Source organism: Barbus barbus (assembly GCF_936440315.1).
Source record: "Barbus barbus genome assembly, chromosome: 11".
NCBI lineage: Eukaryota > Metazoa > Chordata > Actinopteri > Cypriniformes > Cyprinidae > Barbus > Barbus barbus.
Window position 1 is genome coordinate 550155 of NC_136739.1, and position 17346 is coordinate 567500.

Sequence of the window (17346 nt, forward strand, 5' to 3'; positions counted from 1 at the left end):
GCTATAAGTTAATAAAAGGGTTGAGATTGAACCGCCCTGCAGGAGAGAATCCAGTTTAAATGTTAATGGGACAAGGCCTGAATTGCCTTTAAGGGTGTGTTTTGTTGTTCATGAACTCTACTCTCGAACTAACCTCATGCCCCGGTTTCCTCCGCAGTGATCCCGGACACTCTGACGGTGACGGCCACTCCTCAGACTCTTGAGAAAGTAGAGGGGGACATGCTACAGATGAGCTGTGAGGTCACACGCCAGACGTCCCAGCACACTCACGTTTCTGTGGGCTGGTACCTGCGACCCTCTGATGACCCAAATTCTGGTCCACGTGACTTGGTCACCCTGTCACGTGACTTTGTTCTACGGCCGGGTGGACAGTACCGCCAGCGTCTGTCTTCAGGAGACCTGCGTCTGGACAAGACCAGCGCCACTTCCTACCGTCTCACCATCTACAAGCTGCAGCCCACAGACCAGGGAGAGTTCTACTGCGAGGCCTCGGAGTGGATCCAGGACCCAGATCTCTCCTGGTACGCCATGACCCGGAAAGAGTCGGAGAAGACGTCTGTCAAAGTTCAGCCCACAGGTGAGTGAGTGTTGTTTGGGGGTTCGTTGCAACATCTTTTAGAGGTTAATTGCTTTATTTTAAAGGGAGATGCCCATTTTCCACAAGTTGATATGATTCTTTAAGGTCTTAATTAAAAGTCTGTAGCATAGTTTGGTTAAACTGTTTCAATGTTAGTGTAAAACAACACCCTTTTTACCTTGTCAAAAACAGCTCTATTTAAACTTTATCCACATTCATCATGAAACTTGCTAACTAGCACATTATTAGGAAAGGCAATTTGCAAAGATTCATTAAAAAAAAAAACCTTACACACTACTTCTGGAGGTGAGGTTGGATCATGAATGATTCGTGCAAAGATAGACACATTTAGGTAGATTGGGGGGGCGCATTCCCTTCAGAAACAAACGTAATCCACTGTGTCTTCAGCAGCTCAGATGTCAAATGTTCAATATTACATCCAACAACAAAACACCTCAATCGCTTCGGAGACTTTTTTTTTTTTTAAAAAGTCGTGACGTATTGTCAAGTATGGTGACCCATACTCGAAATTGGTGCTCTGCGTTTAACCCATCCAAGTGCACACACACAGCAGTGAGTAGTGAACAAATGCACACACACACACACACACAGCAGTGAACACACACACACACCGTGAACACACACCCGGAGCAGTGAGCAGCCATGCTGCGGCGCCCGGGGAGCAGTTGGGGGTTCGGTGCCTTGCTCAAGGGCACCTCAGTCGTGGTATTGAGGGTGGAGAGAGCGCTGGACATTCACTCCCCCCACCTACAATTCCTGCCGGCCGGGGGCTCGAACTCGCAACCTTTCGATTACGAGTCCGACTCGCTAACCATTAGCCATTACCTCACTCAGGGCGGGTCTAAGGTAAAACGCTAGTGTCAATCAAACAATCGTGGGAGGGGCCTGGGTCTGTGTGATGTCACACAGACAGGCATCTGAGAATGGCTTGATTTGAGAAATGGGAAATGATTTAACAAGATTAAAAAAAACACTTGGTTGATCTTTATCATTATAGAGTGGTTGTGAAACACATTTCAGTTCAAACAGCTTGTAAAAGTGCATGTCGCATCCGATGAACCCTTTAAAATCATATTGGCTAATTATTCACTGAGATTGATTTAATTTAACACAATGAAGAGAAGAGGTGTTGGTAAAGAAAAGCAAGTTATTTTTTCATGTGGAAAAACACATATTTGAGCCATATTCAGTTGCAGTGTGAATGCAGCCAAAAGTATATGTGTATATGCGACATGAACAAAAATGAGGGTGTGAGGGATAGAAGAACTGTACGATGCTTTCAATAGGCCTCAGTCATGAAACATGAGCATATTTGCATATACTGTTGCATAAATTCAATCTTATGTAAATGAACATAACATAAAATTAACATAAGAATGGTTTTATGGACAATTTACAGCCAGATGTTTTCCATTTGTGATTCTTGGAGTCATACTGTTGTGTACCTGGGTGTTATTCGTTCAGCCGATTAAAAAAAAAACAACAACATCCAAAACATTTCCATTGGACAATGGATTGCGAACATTATCTCAGACTGTAAAGAGATCGTTTACCCAAAAATTAAAATTCTGTCATTTACTCACCTTCATGTCATTCCAAACCTGTATGACTTTCTACTTTCTGTGGAACATAAATGATGTTGTGAGAAATGCCACAGTGTTTGTTTGTCCATAGTAAAATCAGCCCTCACTAAAACACTCTTCAAAATATTTGTGTTGCTCTATTAAAAAAAAAACAGCATATGCATGTAGTTCAGCCCTATTAGACAAATGACTCGCCAATGTCATGCTCATGGTCCCCTTGCTCTCTAAAACAGGGCATGCATGACTCTGCTTCCCTGCAGAAATCCTTAAATATACCCTGTGAGCTGATCACTATCTAAGATTAAGCACATTACCAGAGTCCCTGAGCGCTGGCTGCTGATCCTCTTAACATCAAACTCCCTGTCATGGAGTACAGAGCAGTCATCGGCTCTCACGTCCGCTCCGCTCATTGATACCGTCAGTGTCATGAAGGTTATCATAGAGAAGTCTCAGTGGTCTCTCAGCATCAGGGAGCAACAAGCCAGTCGCATTGACTCATCTAACTCCAACACATCAGTGGAGTAATCATGTCTGACATCTGCTTGATGACCAACACTTTTAAAGAGAAAGAAATGTCAGTTCTGTCATCATTTACTCACCCTTGTCGCTCCTAACTCATGATGCTCTTTCTTCTGTGGAACACAAAAGTAGATATTTTGAAGAATATCTCAATGAAATTCAATGTAGTCCAGAACTTTCAAAATCCAAAAAGAACAAGAGAATTGAATCCATTCCACCTGACTGAATCTACCCCTAGTAGCAGATGTAAGTTTTAAATTTGTCTTAAAGCAGCTGTTGCCCTCTGCTTATTCACCATGGCAAAATTAATGAATATATAAATGTATATCCACACAAAATAAATGACCGCTGTTTGAAAGAAAGCCTAAGTAGTTTATCTACTGACGAGGGCCAGGATTGCTTTCTAATTACGGATAGATTTCATCTGGTGTCTTAGATTTCCATGCCTTTTTGCACCTCCTTTTCTTCATGTGTTCAGTACTTTTTCCCTGCGTCATTCCATTTTATTACACATAACTTGATTTCTGAACTTATTTGTTTGGTTTTCTTTGTATGTATGGATTACTTCGGTTGTTACCGAAATCTGGTGAAAATTTCATGTCAACAGCACCTTTAGAAATATCACATTTGATTTGAGAGCTAACATGAAAAGCAAGATCTTTACTTAAATTTTACTCTCACACACTGCAGTTATGTTGGGTGGACTATTCTTTAACACAATGCCGCAGATCTGAACTTTTCCTCTCTCCTGTTCTCCAGGATAGCCATATTTCACAAGACATAGGCTGGGGCAGAAAAATGCCTCCCTCATCTCCGGCTTTAGTCCATTACTTTCCAATTTATTACAGCGCTGTCGCTCCGTCCTGAGCATAAGACAGCATGTACAGCAGACGCGAGTGCTGTCTCTCTCTGACTGACTGAACACACAGGGCTGTAACTCAGTCTCAAAGCACATCGGCCCAGCGCTTTGATGGGAATGGGAGGTGACAGCAACAGGACAGGAGCTGCAAGTGGCATGTTAATTCAGCCCTGTTATTGGTCGAGTCCCAGGGGGTGGGCGGATTGGACGAGTAGGGGACAGCCTGTGATTTTAGGGTGTCTCCCAAGGGCACCTCCACAGAGTCAGGCTGCAGATGGGGACAGAGCCTAATAGTGTGATGATTTGCAGTCTTCAGTGGTGTAAGGATCAGGGTGAGATGAATGCAGACCAGACAAGCTCCTCATAGAGACAGATTGAAGGCTCATCTATTTCCCTTCAGCTCATATAACCAGTGGTTCTTGATACATGGCCATGTAACACTAAATAGCCTATGAAACCTTGACTGTTACTAGAAGAGTAAATTGACACAAAGAGAAACGGTTCGGCAATTCGGTTACTTTTAATGCTTGTGAATCACCCCAAATTAAAACTGAAACATACTTACTTCTGCGGAGCATAAAAGAATATATTTTGAAGAATGTTGGTTACCAAACTGTTTTGGTGGCCACTGACTGACATTGTATGGACACAGAAATATCTTCTTTACTTTAATATTTACTTCTCACTGCTTATTCAGTATTAAACAATGTGGCCCCTGATGATTAAAGATGCGGTCACATTAGTGCAATTTCAGCAAAACAGGATACATTGTAAATGGTGTAGCAATATATGAAGCACCATTCATACTGAAGTCACTTTTAAGCCTGATTTTTGTTGGTCAACAGTATATTTGCGACTTTGGGGACTTTTAATGAGTAAACTTTTAATAAAAATCTGTGCAAAGCTCATTTTCACATGGATTTCAGTTGATATAATTGGATTATGCTCAAACTTTCACCAAGGAATGTTCATTTTGACCCCACTTTAAAAGTGTGAACTACATTAGTAGTCTAAGTGATCATAGCATTTATAAGGTACAGCAAAACTCCTGCAGCTTCAGAGAGAGTGAAAAAAGTGCATGTAACACTAAATAGCCTCTGTTTTGGTGCACACATCCTTATAAGTGGACATCAGGAAAAAGTCCACTAGATGTTAAAAGGAACTCAGAGTGGAGTTGAAATTTTTAGTTGCTTACAATAAACTGATTTATAATGTTTATCGGTAAGTGCTGTTTTGAAAGTCTCAGTATGTGGGGCTGTTTACAGTAAATGGCCTCTGAAAGCATTTAGAGAGAGTCATCTGTTTTATTGTAAGCATCTTCCAGTCAAGTGTTCCAGCTTTCTTACAAACTACACTTACTAAAGACACATGACTTTCAGTTTGGTACAGCCCTCTACTATCAAGCAGTTAAGTTTATTATCAACTAAAACTATTAAAATATGTTTTGTTAATTGAAATAAAGCTGCAAATAAAAATGACAAAACTTACTAAAATTGTTAGAACTAAAACTGAACAAAAAAGAAATTAAACCTGCAGTAAATATGAATAATAGAAATAGAAAAACTGAAATAAAACAAAACTAAAAATCTAAAATTAAAAGCAAAATTTAAAATATTAATTATTATAATGGTATTTAAACTATTCTAATATAACAATGCTATCAAGACCAAGTGAAAAAAAAAGAAATCATAATAGTAATTATTCTAAAATAACAAGGCTATCAAGGCCAAGTGAACAATATTGTATTTAAATGTTATTTTAAGCAGTGGATGTACAGAGATATTCCTCAGAGATATAATTTTAGTTATAGACTTGTTTGGTGCTGTTTTTAAGTCATGGACCTTTTTTTTCTCTCCTTTAGTTTAAAAGATGCTGGCAATTACATACAGGAAGGGTTCATTAAAAAACTGGAAACTTTATTAGAAGGTAGTTCTAACATAAATGTTTAATGTATTTTAAAGGGAGTCAAGGTGAAGTCATTACGGCCTGGTCCTTCAGTATGCAAACCAGGCTTCACCTGACTGAGATTCACATTAGAAATTCCAGAGAGCATTTCAAGAGCAAGAGACGAGAGAAGACAGATTTGTCTGTAATCTCCTTTTCTAGCTAGCTGTGTCCAAGTCCCCTTCCAGCTAGACAACACGCTCACAATGTTCTCTGTGTACTAGCCAGTGGCCGGTTAGGCTCTATTGAAAGTGCACATGTCTGTGCAGGAGGGATTGGGTGGCTGTTTTCAGGGATTGCAACCAGTTTATGTTTTTTTATTTGTAGTTGACTGAATTGAAAGTGTGATTTAAGATAGTAGTAGTAGTAGTTTTGGAACTGCTTGGTCATTATCTTCTACACCATCTTGCTATGCCAGTTTACGATGCTCAAGCTGGTTTTTAGATGACATGTTGGCCAACATGTAACCATGAAAAGAAACCAGTAACCATGTTCCAAAAACCACATTAAACCTGATTTTCCAGCAGGGGAGCTGCTGAAGAGAGGCACACGATCACGCACTCGGTCATGTGCGATTATTCTGTTGTGCATATTTATGTTGACATTAGCTCAATGCACACCATATGTCATGCTCATAACACGTGTAAATGTTTGTGTGTTTTCTCTCATCTGTCTGTTAATGTGTTTATTGCTCTGGTGAACTGTGGGGAAAAACAGAAGTTGTGCAGTAAGCATTAATAAGACATCAAATGGCTCATTGAAGCACATACTACAGCAGATCGATGGACTCATTTTGTGACGAAGCTTTTGGCAGCGAATCCCACACAGCAGCTTGTTCACACACAGATACCACAGTTATTACCGCTCCCACTCAACACAATTGTCTCTTTCTCTCTCTCTCTCTCTCTGGTTAGTTGTCATACAAATCTATTGTGCATACTAAATTCAAACCTAATGGCGTCATTCATGCTGTGAACCCTCAGTCCTGACATTTCCTTCCCATTCTAAAATCGTTATTCATGTGACTTTGAAAGTATCCATCTCCTTATGAATGCCAGATTTGTCCACAGTCGTTGTATTGTAATGTACTTGACTATATAACAAAGCTGTAAAAGGAGGGAGAAAATCTTCATAATTAGATTCTAATAAGATGTTAGCCCCTGAGGTCTAGGGTTCACTGAACATAGTGACTTTGTGCGTCTTTTGTACAAAGCACTTTTGTACTCCTGTCTGTCAATCATCTCTTCCAGGACACATGAAGGAGAAATGAAGAAGTATAGGCAGCATACTTTGCTGTCGAGCACACTAGAACATCACTGCAAACAGTGGCATTATTGTTGCATGCTGAAGAATTTACATTTCACTATCAAAGTGGAAACATTTTTCTTTTCTGTTTTTGATCTCCTTTGTTTTTGCAGTACCATCTGCCTTAAATAGTTTGGCTTTGATTACACCGTACAGTGGGTCCTTGATCATGCCCTTGATGATGGCTGATGACCGCTGTGCATGCGTCTCATGTGCGTGAAATATGTGCAAGATAACCGATCATTTTAATATTTTACAGTGCTTATATATTTATAAATATACATTTATGATATTTATAGTATTATGATATATACATTTTATTTATTATTTATATATTTATAAAATAATTTGCACATTACCGTAGGGTCTGTAAGATTTTTTTTATGTTTTTGAAAGAAGACTCTTATGGTTATCCATGCTGCATTTAATTGATCAAAAATACACTTAAACAACAATGTGAATATTTTTTACAATATATGTTTTTACTTAAATGTATATTTAAAATGTAATTTATGCCTGTGATAGCAAGGCTGAATTTTTTGCATCATTACGCCACTCTTCAGTCACATGATCCTTCAGAAATCATTCTAATAAGCTAATTTGCTGCACAAGACACATTTCTTATTATTGTCAATGTTGAAAACATGTCTTTACTGTTACTTTTGATTATTTTACTGGCCCAAAACTTTTGAACGGTTGTGTATTTTTGAGTATGGCCATGGAATAATGGATGATTAATGGAAATTAATGTAACTTTACATTAAAATCCTTGCAATTTTTGCTTCATCCACAATATAATGTTAATATTCAGTATATCACCCAACCCTAATTTATGTCCATTCATTTGCCATACTTTCAATCCAAAATGTGCTAGGGATGGTAAAGGATGTTTGGATGTTTATTGATACGTAATGTGTTGATTAGCCATTGATGCTAATTATGAAGCACAGATCTGGGCATGAAAAATCAGTCAGACAGCAATCATCTGGCAAACGCAGACAGATTTCAAATTGTGATGACCTCTCTTCCACTGCAGTCTGATGTAGAGCAGAGAGGTGTATGTATTCACCTAATGTATCCCGTCTCTTTTCTCTCTGTTTTTCCCCCTTCATCTCCACTGCTAATTAATCTGTCTGAAGCATGCAGATTTAGTCCTAATACTCAGACCGGCTCCGATCAGGCGGCAGTAATGTCCTAATGGAGCATCACGCTGCTTGAGTACCACAGGAGGAAAGGAAAAACAGCCGCTGGCCTTTGTCTCCCTGTGATCTGTGAATTCCTCTTTTAGCACAGGCCTGTTTACTGTGCTGTTATTTTGGAGAGCAGCGCACAGCGTGAGAGACAAATAATGGCTGCATGTAAAAACACTCATCATCATCATCATCACCCCGTACATTTCCCTTTCTCTGTGTCAGTGCCATGTACTTACACAGTTAGGGCCTTTCTCAGGAAGTGTGTTGTAGTAATTAGAGCCCAGGGGCAATCACCTCTGAAGAAGCCAAATGAAGGGAAGAAAGTGTTTTTCTGATGAGGCGCACAAACTGCGTATCATATGGAAATTAGTCCTATAAATGAAGATTCGGTTGCTTTTGATGTGAGTGTCTGTTTGAATTTAGTCCAACGTGGACCGTTTTGTCATGGATAAATTGGGCTGGGCGATTTGGCAAAAAAATAAAATCACAACGTTTGACCGATTCTCGAGCAAATACAGGTCATCTAAAACAATTACAATATCTGCATTTTTTTGTAATTTATTTCAAAAAGTGAAACTTTCATATATATTTTAGATTCATTACATGCAAAGTAAGACATTTAAAAAGTTTTTTTTTTGTTTGTTTTAATTTTGATGATTAGAGCTTACAGCTGATGAAAGTCAAAATCCAGTATCTCAAAATATTAGAATATTTCCTAAGATCAATCAAAAAAAGGATTTGCAAAGCAGAAAAGTTCAAGTTCTTTAAAGTATGTTGATTTCTGCACTCAATACTTGGTCGGGGCTCCTTCAGCACAAACTCCAGCATCAGTGAGGAATGGCATGGAAGCGATCAGCCTGTGGCTCTGCTGAGGCACTATTGAGTCTTCAGCTCGTCTGGATTGAAGGATCCACTGTTTCTCATCTTTCTCTTGAAAATATCCCATAGATTCCATATGGGCTTCAGGTCAGGCATGTTGGCTGGCCAATCAAGCACAGTAATATCATGGTCAGCAAACCACTTGGAAGTGGTTTTGGCAGTGTGGACAGGTGCTAAAGTCCTGCTGGAAAATGAAATCAGCATCTCCATAAAGCTTGTCAGCAGATGGAAGCATAAAGTGCTCCACAATCTCCTGGTAGACGGCTGCATTGACTCTGGACTTGATAAAACACAGTGGACCAACACCAGCAGACGTCACGGCACCCCAAATCATCACTGACTTCAGAAACTTCAATCTGGACTTCAAGCAACTTGGATTCTGTGCCTCTCCAGTCTTCCTCCAGACATTGATTTCCAAATGAAATGCAAATGTACTTTCATCTGAAAAGAGTACTTTGGAGCACTGAGCAACAGTCCAGTTCTTTTTCTCCACAGCCCAGGTAAGATGCTTCTGACGTTGTCTCTGGTTCAGAAGTGGCTTGGTAGCTCTTTTCCTGAAGACGTCTGAGCGTGGAGACTCTTGATGCACTGACTCCAGCTTCAGTCCACTCCTCGTGAAGCTCTCACAAGTGTTTGAATCAGCTTTGCTTGACAGTATTCTCAAGCTTGCGGTCATCCCTGTTGCTTGTGCACCTTTTCCTACCCAAATTCTTCCTTCCAGTCAACTTTGCATTTAATATGCTTTGATACAGCACTCTGTAAACAGCCACAGCTTTCAGTAATGACCCTCTGTGACTTACCCTCTTTGTGGAGGGCGTCAATGTTCATCTTCTGGATCATTGCCAAGTCAGCAGTCTTCTCCATTATTGTGGTTTCAAAGAACAAGAGATACCCTGTATTTATACTGTAGGGATGGTCGTTTAATGAAACTCAAATATAAATATTGTAATATTTTGAGATACTGGATTTTGACTTTCATGAGCTGTAAGCTCTAATCATCAAAATTAAGTTTTTTTTTAAATGTCTTTACATGTTATGAATGTAAAAAATATATGAAAGTTTCACTTTTTGAAATAAGTTTGAAATAAGCTCTTTTTAGAGCTTATTGTACTTCATTGTATACAGCACACTTGTGGTGTAATTATAGTAAAGCTAAAATGAAAAAGCTTCAGGTGGCATTTAACGATGCACTGAGAACACTGAAAACATGCTACACATTTTTTTAAGGTAAGTTAGTCAACTAAATTTGTTTATTTAAATGTAGCTAAAATAAATTGATTGCAACTACTTACCTTAAAATGTTTTTGTAAATTCAATGAATAATTTTTTTCAGTGAATTTTGCTTAAGCTCCCAAGGTGGACAAGTGCAAGTCAGATGTTTGTATATAATAATATTCCTACTCTTCATGCTGTGTTAAGGAAATACATGTATAATTTTGTGTCGATGTAATTCAAGAGATTCAATTATAATGTTCTAAGTGATCCTACTAAGTACTAAGTTGGAAGCGCTGGAATGAATGTTTATATGTTTTTTCAATAGTGTTGTGGCATTTATATTTATGTTTGTATTGTCTTGTATTTTGTTACTTTTGTGGATATGGACCTGAGAGTCTGAAATAAAGGAATAATGATGATAATGATTAAAATCGAATTAATTGATGAAATCTGAAAAGTCATCTTTTCTCTGTCTCTCCTTCTCTCTCAGATCGGGACTTTAGTATCCAGGTGACCACTGAGCGCCGGGCCTACACGGCTGGTGAGCCGCTGGAGCTCCGCTGCACCATTGATGCTCAGAATGTTCCAGAGCGCTTCTTCTCGGTGTCGTGGGTCTTCAGCAGCTCACCCGTAGCCGTGATTGGGCCCAGCGCCGTGCCCGTACTGGGACCCAACTACGTGGAGCGGGAAGCCTCCGGCCTCCTGACCGTGCGCAAAGAGAGCCCTTCCGTCCACCTGCTCAAGTTGCAGCATCTGCTACCGGAGGACTCTGGGAAGTACATCTGCAGAGTGACAGAACGGGAGAAGACCCTCACTGGAGACTTCATCGACCGCAGCAAGCGGTCCCGTAACGTTCAGATCACTGTAACCCCTCTCAGTGAGTATCATGGTTCTTTATCGGCCCTCTGTTTCTGACTGGCCCCTAAAGTGGTCAGCTGAAACCTCTCTTATTAAATGAAAACATGAACCTTTTGGCCTCAATTCAGATGTTCATTACCTTAAGTGGATTATTCTGGGCTAGTTTAGTTCATAAGTCAATGTTTTAAAAAAGTAGAGTTCAGAAATTGATTTAGTAATATTGTGAAGGCAAACGGCTATTAAAGTTCTTATTTCTGCTGGAGGTTTCTAAAGCAGAGTATACACTTCGTATCGCCCCCTTATTTTCAGATGCTTTTCAGTTCTTGTGCCAGGTGCTCTCTCTCTCTCCCACTGTTAGAAGTATTGAGTAAACAGGAGAAAAATAATAAAAGTCATTCGAAAGCTGTTTTCTAGATAGTAGAACTTTACATTAACGAGTATTTTGTCACATTGAGCAACAAACATGAACAACAAAATCCTGACAAATATAAAAAATCAGCTCATTATATAAGCCTGACAAGACAAGAAATGTGTTGGCATGAGATTTTTTATTCCCAATTTTGACAAGCGAGTTGAACGTATGTATGTGTATGTTATTTTAAATTGTAGTCCCATTTTATTTAGAAAAAAATAATACTTGGATGCATTGCATTTATCAATAGTGACAGTTCAGACAAAAGATTTATATTTCAAACAAATGTTGTCCTCTTGAACTTTCAATTTTAGCGGTCATATGATGCTATTTTAAAGATCATTATGTTGTGTATTTGGTGTAACAGAATATGTTGACTTGCTTTAATGTTCAAAAAACACATTTTTCAAATACTGTACATTATTGTAGTTCCTCTATGCCCCGCCTCTCTCAAATGCGTCGTTTTCTGCAAAGCCCCTTCTTCCGACAAGCACAATCTGCTCTGATTGGCCAACTGGCATAGTGTATTGTGATTGGCCGAACACCACAAGTGCACATCTACTTTCGGAAGGCCAAATAAAGTGCTTTTGCATTCGCACAGAAACACACAGCTGACACAGCTGCATCAACACTACTGCAGTTACTGAAACCATGCCTTCTTTCTTTGCGTGAACATTTGGTTAGCATTATGCAAATATTTCCACATTGTGACGTAGACATGTGGGGGCGTGTTTTAATGAGCCTTCTCTTTTAGATAGAATAAATAATTTTGTAGGAGACTTTGAGCTTTGTAAATCTGCAGATCGTATACATGCCCAAACAGCTACACAACACACTAAAGAAAAGAAAAACAAGAAATCGCATTCAAAGACCCCTTTAAAAAAGAATTCTGAATACTTGAAAAAAACAGCACAAGTGTTTTCAACAGTAATAATTGAGCACCATATTATCATATAGAATGATTTCTGAGAAATCATGTGAGAATGATGACTGGCTGCAGAAAAGTTTGCTTTGCCATCACAGGAATTTATTACATTTTAAAATATTTTTATTTTAAATTGTAATAATAATAATAATAATTCACAATATTACTGATTTTACTTTATTGTATTTTTAATGAAATAAATGCCCTACTGGTGCGCATTAAAGACTTTTCAAAATGGTACAAAAAAAATCTTACAGACCTCAAAATTTTGAGCAATACTGTAAATGCTTCTGATTGTTAAACTTATCATCAAATGATCAAGCTATTCATTTAAAAAGGTGATGCCCCATTAAATACATTTAGAATAGTTGTTTTGTTAGTAGCTTGTATTGTAGTTCCCTATTTGAAAGGGCTTGACTGTAGTTTAAACACTAAGCTAGAGTTTCAGAGTAGCTGCACTGGTAGTGTGCTTGTGAGTGGGCAATACAATACTGTGTCCTGTCTAAAATCGTTTAATGCACAGCATTTTTTCACAACTTGGTTTTGTGAAGGCCTGAAAAGCCCTTGAAATAGTATTGCATTTCAAGTGAGAGTTACTTGAAAAGCCAAGTCTAACAGGCATGAAATGAAAGTGGGAACGCCGTCGCCTTCAGCGTAGCCTTGGTAGATCCCCAAGGTGGATGTGATTGTGCCCAGGCTGAGAAACCACAATTGAGCTCAAGGAGTTGATGAAAGCTAGATGGGGGAGAGGAGGTTAATCAAAGGTTAGTAAGAAAACATCTGTTCTGCTCAGACTTTGGCCACCCAAATCCAGCCTCCTCCAACAACAGTCCTTTCACACTCCATAAGTTGAAGGAGATCTTTCTCTCTTTCTTTCTCCTCTGGGGAATCTGCTTTTATAGGGTCTTGAAGGATGTCTGGCAAGTATGCATTACATCATCACACCATGTTTTTGCATTTATTTACATGGTTTAGCTACATCAGCATGTTACATATTTCCATAATGCCCACCTGCTGGCTGCTTTGGCCCACCCTAAAAAACAAAAGTTGGTTAAGTGGGCAAAGATTTTTATGAACTTCCAAACCCGAAGCCTTAGTTACCGTAGATTTAATCCTGTTTGCTGCTGCACATGAAGCCTCGGGAGCTGAAACCCAAATATGGTAAGGGGCGTTGCATTTCCCACACATGCTCCAAATGGCTGACGAATCACAACAGTCCAGGTGACCAATCAGAGCAGACTGGGGTTTTCGAAAAGTCGGGCTTTAAAGACACTGGAACTAGAACAGTAGGTGGTGCAGCAATGTACACTGTAAAAAATCACTGTGAATTTAATGGTAAAAGACTGTAAAAATGCCACAGTAAAAACCTGTTAAATGGTTAACGGTAAGTTCCCCTACTATATGCGGTGAAAAACTGTATTGGCCATAACATGTAATTTTATAGCAGTATACAGTTTTTGGAAGTGGAAAAAGAACATATAATTTACAGTGAATAACCGTAAATTGTCAGTGTATTACAAAGGTGCAAAACAGATTTCAGTACTTCAATAGGTTGGTATATTAACATTATATCAGTTAATGAAATTACGGTATTTAACTGTAAATTTAAGTTAAAACCGTAAAACCTAAAATGTTGCTACAGTATTTTTTACAGTAAAATTCTGGTAACCACAGCTTCTGTTTTTTTACCTTAAATTTTATGGCATTTTTTTTACAGTCTACAGTATGAGGAGAACATGTTTTATGAACTTTAAATCATGTAAATGTTTTCTAGCAGACCCCAAAAATAAAATTATGAACTTTTTTGGAAATTAAATGGGCACTTTAACAATTAACCGCAGTTCCGTCACTCATTCTTGTGCCAGTTTCTCACTTAAAGCTACAGTTCACCCAAAAATGTGAATTCTATCATCAATTGTTTACTTTAACATCATTCCAAACCTGTACGACTTTCTTTGTAACACCTATATTTAGAATATTCATAAAAAACGTCGCAGTTTTTTTTTTTTGTCCGTACAATGAAACTCAGTGAGGCCTGATGTGATTGTGTTGGACCCCTTGACTTTCATTCTATAAGCAAAAATATTCTGCAAACATTCTGCAAAATATCTTCTTTTGTGTTACACAGAGGAAGGAAAGTCACATGTTTGGAATGATGAGAAAGTGAGTACGTTTGGGTGAAATGTCCTTTTAAGATGGCTAGAAAAAGGGAAAGGACTCTTGGAAAGGTTTGTGAATGAGACACTTTATTACACCATGTCTTTGCCGCCGCAGGAGACCCTGTGCAATATTTGCAGGGTTATTATAGCAGTAGATTGATAGTTGCAGTATGGATTCGAGACAGCACAGAGTTTAGCCTCCTCTTCAGCCACATGCTCTCTCTCTCTCTTTCTTCAGATCAAGGCCTCACAGACTATCTTAGTAGATCTTTCAGGCAATATATACGACTGAAGTATCTAGAGACACTGAGAGGCTGGACTGGTTGAAGGTACAGCCATACCCCAACTGATCATTGTGTAAACTTCTTATTTCACCTCCTCAGAGAATAGGAGCACATTAGAAATTGAAGAGGTTTCATCCCCAGATGTTTCGCTTTTATGTATGAAATCAAAGCCTCTGGAGTTCGTGGCCTGGTTGGTCATGGTGGTTTTCTTCTCAAGAGTTTCTGCTAGAGCCTCTTTCTGAAGCAAGCCCTTGGTGACCCATGGGAAGGGCACCAACTTTCTCTCTTTAAAGTCCCATTTTTGTTTTATCGCATGCTACTTTTATAAGGATGTGGTGGTGTGAGATCCCTGTTGAGAAGCCTTTGATCTACACTCGTGCTTATGAGATCTCTCAGGCTCTAGACCTTGATGAGAAAACTATTCTGAGGCCTATAGTCTGCTGTAGAGTGCAACGGAAAGATATGGAAGAAAAGATGCCATTTATATATTGATTTTAGTGATATTGTAAAAACCTCAGGCCTACCATGAGCTCAAATGTTGTCAAACGAGTCAATGTTCTATAAAAGCAACTTTCAACTTCAACTTAAAAATAATTCTTTAAATTGAAAAACTGCTCTACCCATAGCCCTGTAGAACACTCATAAACCATTGCAAATGACTTCTTATTGTACTGCATGTCAACTTATGCATATGTTTTGTATTAAATATCATGTTATTTTATACTTAAGGACTTTTTATACTTAATCTTTCTTTATTTCTTTCTTTTCAAGACATTAATACTTTAGCAGGCATGCATTAAATTGATCAAAAGTGACAGTAAATACATTTAGAACATTAAAGTTTTCTATTTCAAATAAATGCTGTTGAACTTTGCTATCCATCGAAACATCCTGAAAAAAAGTATCACGATTCCCACAAAAGTGTTAATTAGAACAACTGTTTTCAAAACTGATAAGAAATTAAATTGTAATTTTTTTTCACATTATTTCTATTTTACTGTATTTTTAATCAAATAAATGCAGCCTTTGCTGTGCACAAACATTTGAACAATAATGTACGTATTTATAATATACTTTGGTTTTATTTTACACTCTTAAAAATAAAGGTGCTTCACGACGCCATAGAAGAACCTTTTTGTCTAAATGGTTCCATAAAGAACCTTTAACATCTGAAGAACCTTTCTGCTTCACAAAAGCTTCTTTGTGGCGAATAAGGTTCTTCAGATTATAAAAAGGTAAGGAAGAGATGGTTCTTTGACTGAATGGTTCTTTGTGGAACCAAAAATGGTTTCTCTAAGCATCACTTGAAGAACCTTTTGAAGTACTTTTATTTTTAAGAGAACCATTTTTTAACATTGTGTAGCTTTAAATCAAATGCGGTAACGTTGTGATTCATGTGGGTGCTTGGCTCTTTAATGAAGAATGCTTTTAAATGCCTGTGGAGAAAAAACAATGAAAAATACTTCTGAATTCAAGGGCGCTTGCAAACGTGGGCAGCCCCTGCTCTTCTATATCGCTAACTACAATACTGATCCACCAAACACTGTCCAGTACAGGCAGTTCCTACAATACTTGAGGAGCCTGCTGGAGACCAGAACTAGGCCTATGCGTTCTCGCCTCAGGCCTTATCAGCATCCATCTCCAGGGGCTTTAGCAACTGACTCACAACCAGACACAATATAGTATACACTATAGACAACAGACATTTATAGAGAAATGAATGGGAGAGATTGAAATGCTAAAAATGGTTTCTTTAGGTATAGAAATCTGACCTTTAAGTTAGAAAAGAGCCTGTTGCCCTAGTGGTAAAGGCAGCGCCTCGATACATTGCTCCAGAATGTGCCAGCCAGCTAAAGAAACTAAGCTGATGATACAGTTGCATTGCTAATGTGATGTTTGTTTCTGAACTAGAATGATAAGCTGTTTTCTTCATTCAAGCAGCTATGCCCCTAATGCATGCAGGGAAAATAGTGTTCACTGTAAAACCGAACAGTGAAATTAATTAAATGAAAGGAGTTAGTTTCACTCAAATAATAATGAAAGTCCATTGGACTTAATTGAAATAAGTTCTGTAAACTCAAAATGTTGTTATAGTAAGCTAAACATAAAAGGATTGAGTTTTCTAGTTCCCAGCATGCTTTGCATCAGACAAGAAGGAAAATAAATGTTGAAATTAAGTGTTATTTTTGTGTGCTTTTGTGCAAGATTAACATAGGGAGACTAAATGTTGTGTTATGTTAAGATTTCCATAGGTTTCTGTTATGTTGGTTTTGTAGTGTTACCATTGTGATGAAAAGTAGAGCCTTTGGTTAGGTTTAGTATGGACAGCAAAATATTAAGACTACATATACTGCATGTGGTTTGATTATTTATATGCAAGTGTATAGTCAGATTTTTTTGTTAACTACATCAGTACATGCTGGTGTGCTTTTGCTAAACAGCTCTTGGATATGAATGAAAAGAAAAAGATCTGGATGAATGTGATGCTTATGGAAGCAAGCTGTATATAATTGTCATTGTGAAGAGTGGGGTAATATTACCACTTGTAATAAAAATATTAAGCTCTACTAACTTAAGAAAAAAATGAGTTTGTTTACTCAAATGTTTTGAGTA

The 17346-nt window shown here is 38.2% G+C and overlaps 1 protein-coding gene across 1 annotated transcript in view; it reads left to right on the forward strand.

Moving 5' to 3' along the window:
* LOC306877166 (immunoglobulin superfamily member 3-like) overlaps positions 1–17346 on the forward strand; it is a 142873-nt gene that overhangs the window by 85449 nt on the left and 40078 nt on the right. The window contains exons 3-4 of the mRNA XM_079428732.1: positions 158–577; positions 10586–10972. Of these exons, the coding sequence (XP_079284858.1) occupies positions 158–577; positions 10586–10972 (807 nt within the window). The remainder of the gene's footprint in view (positions 1–157; positions 578–10585; positions 10973–17346) is intronic.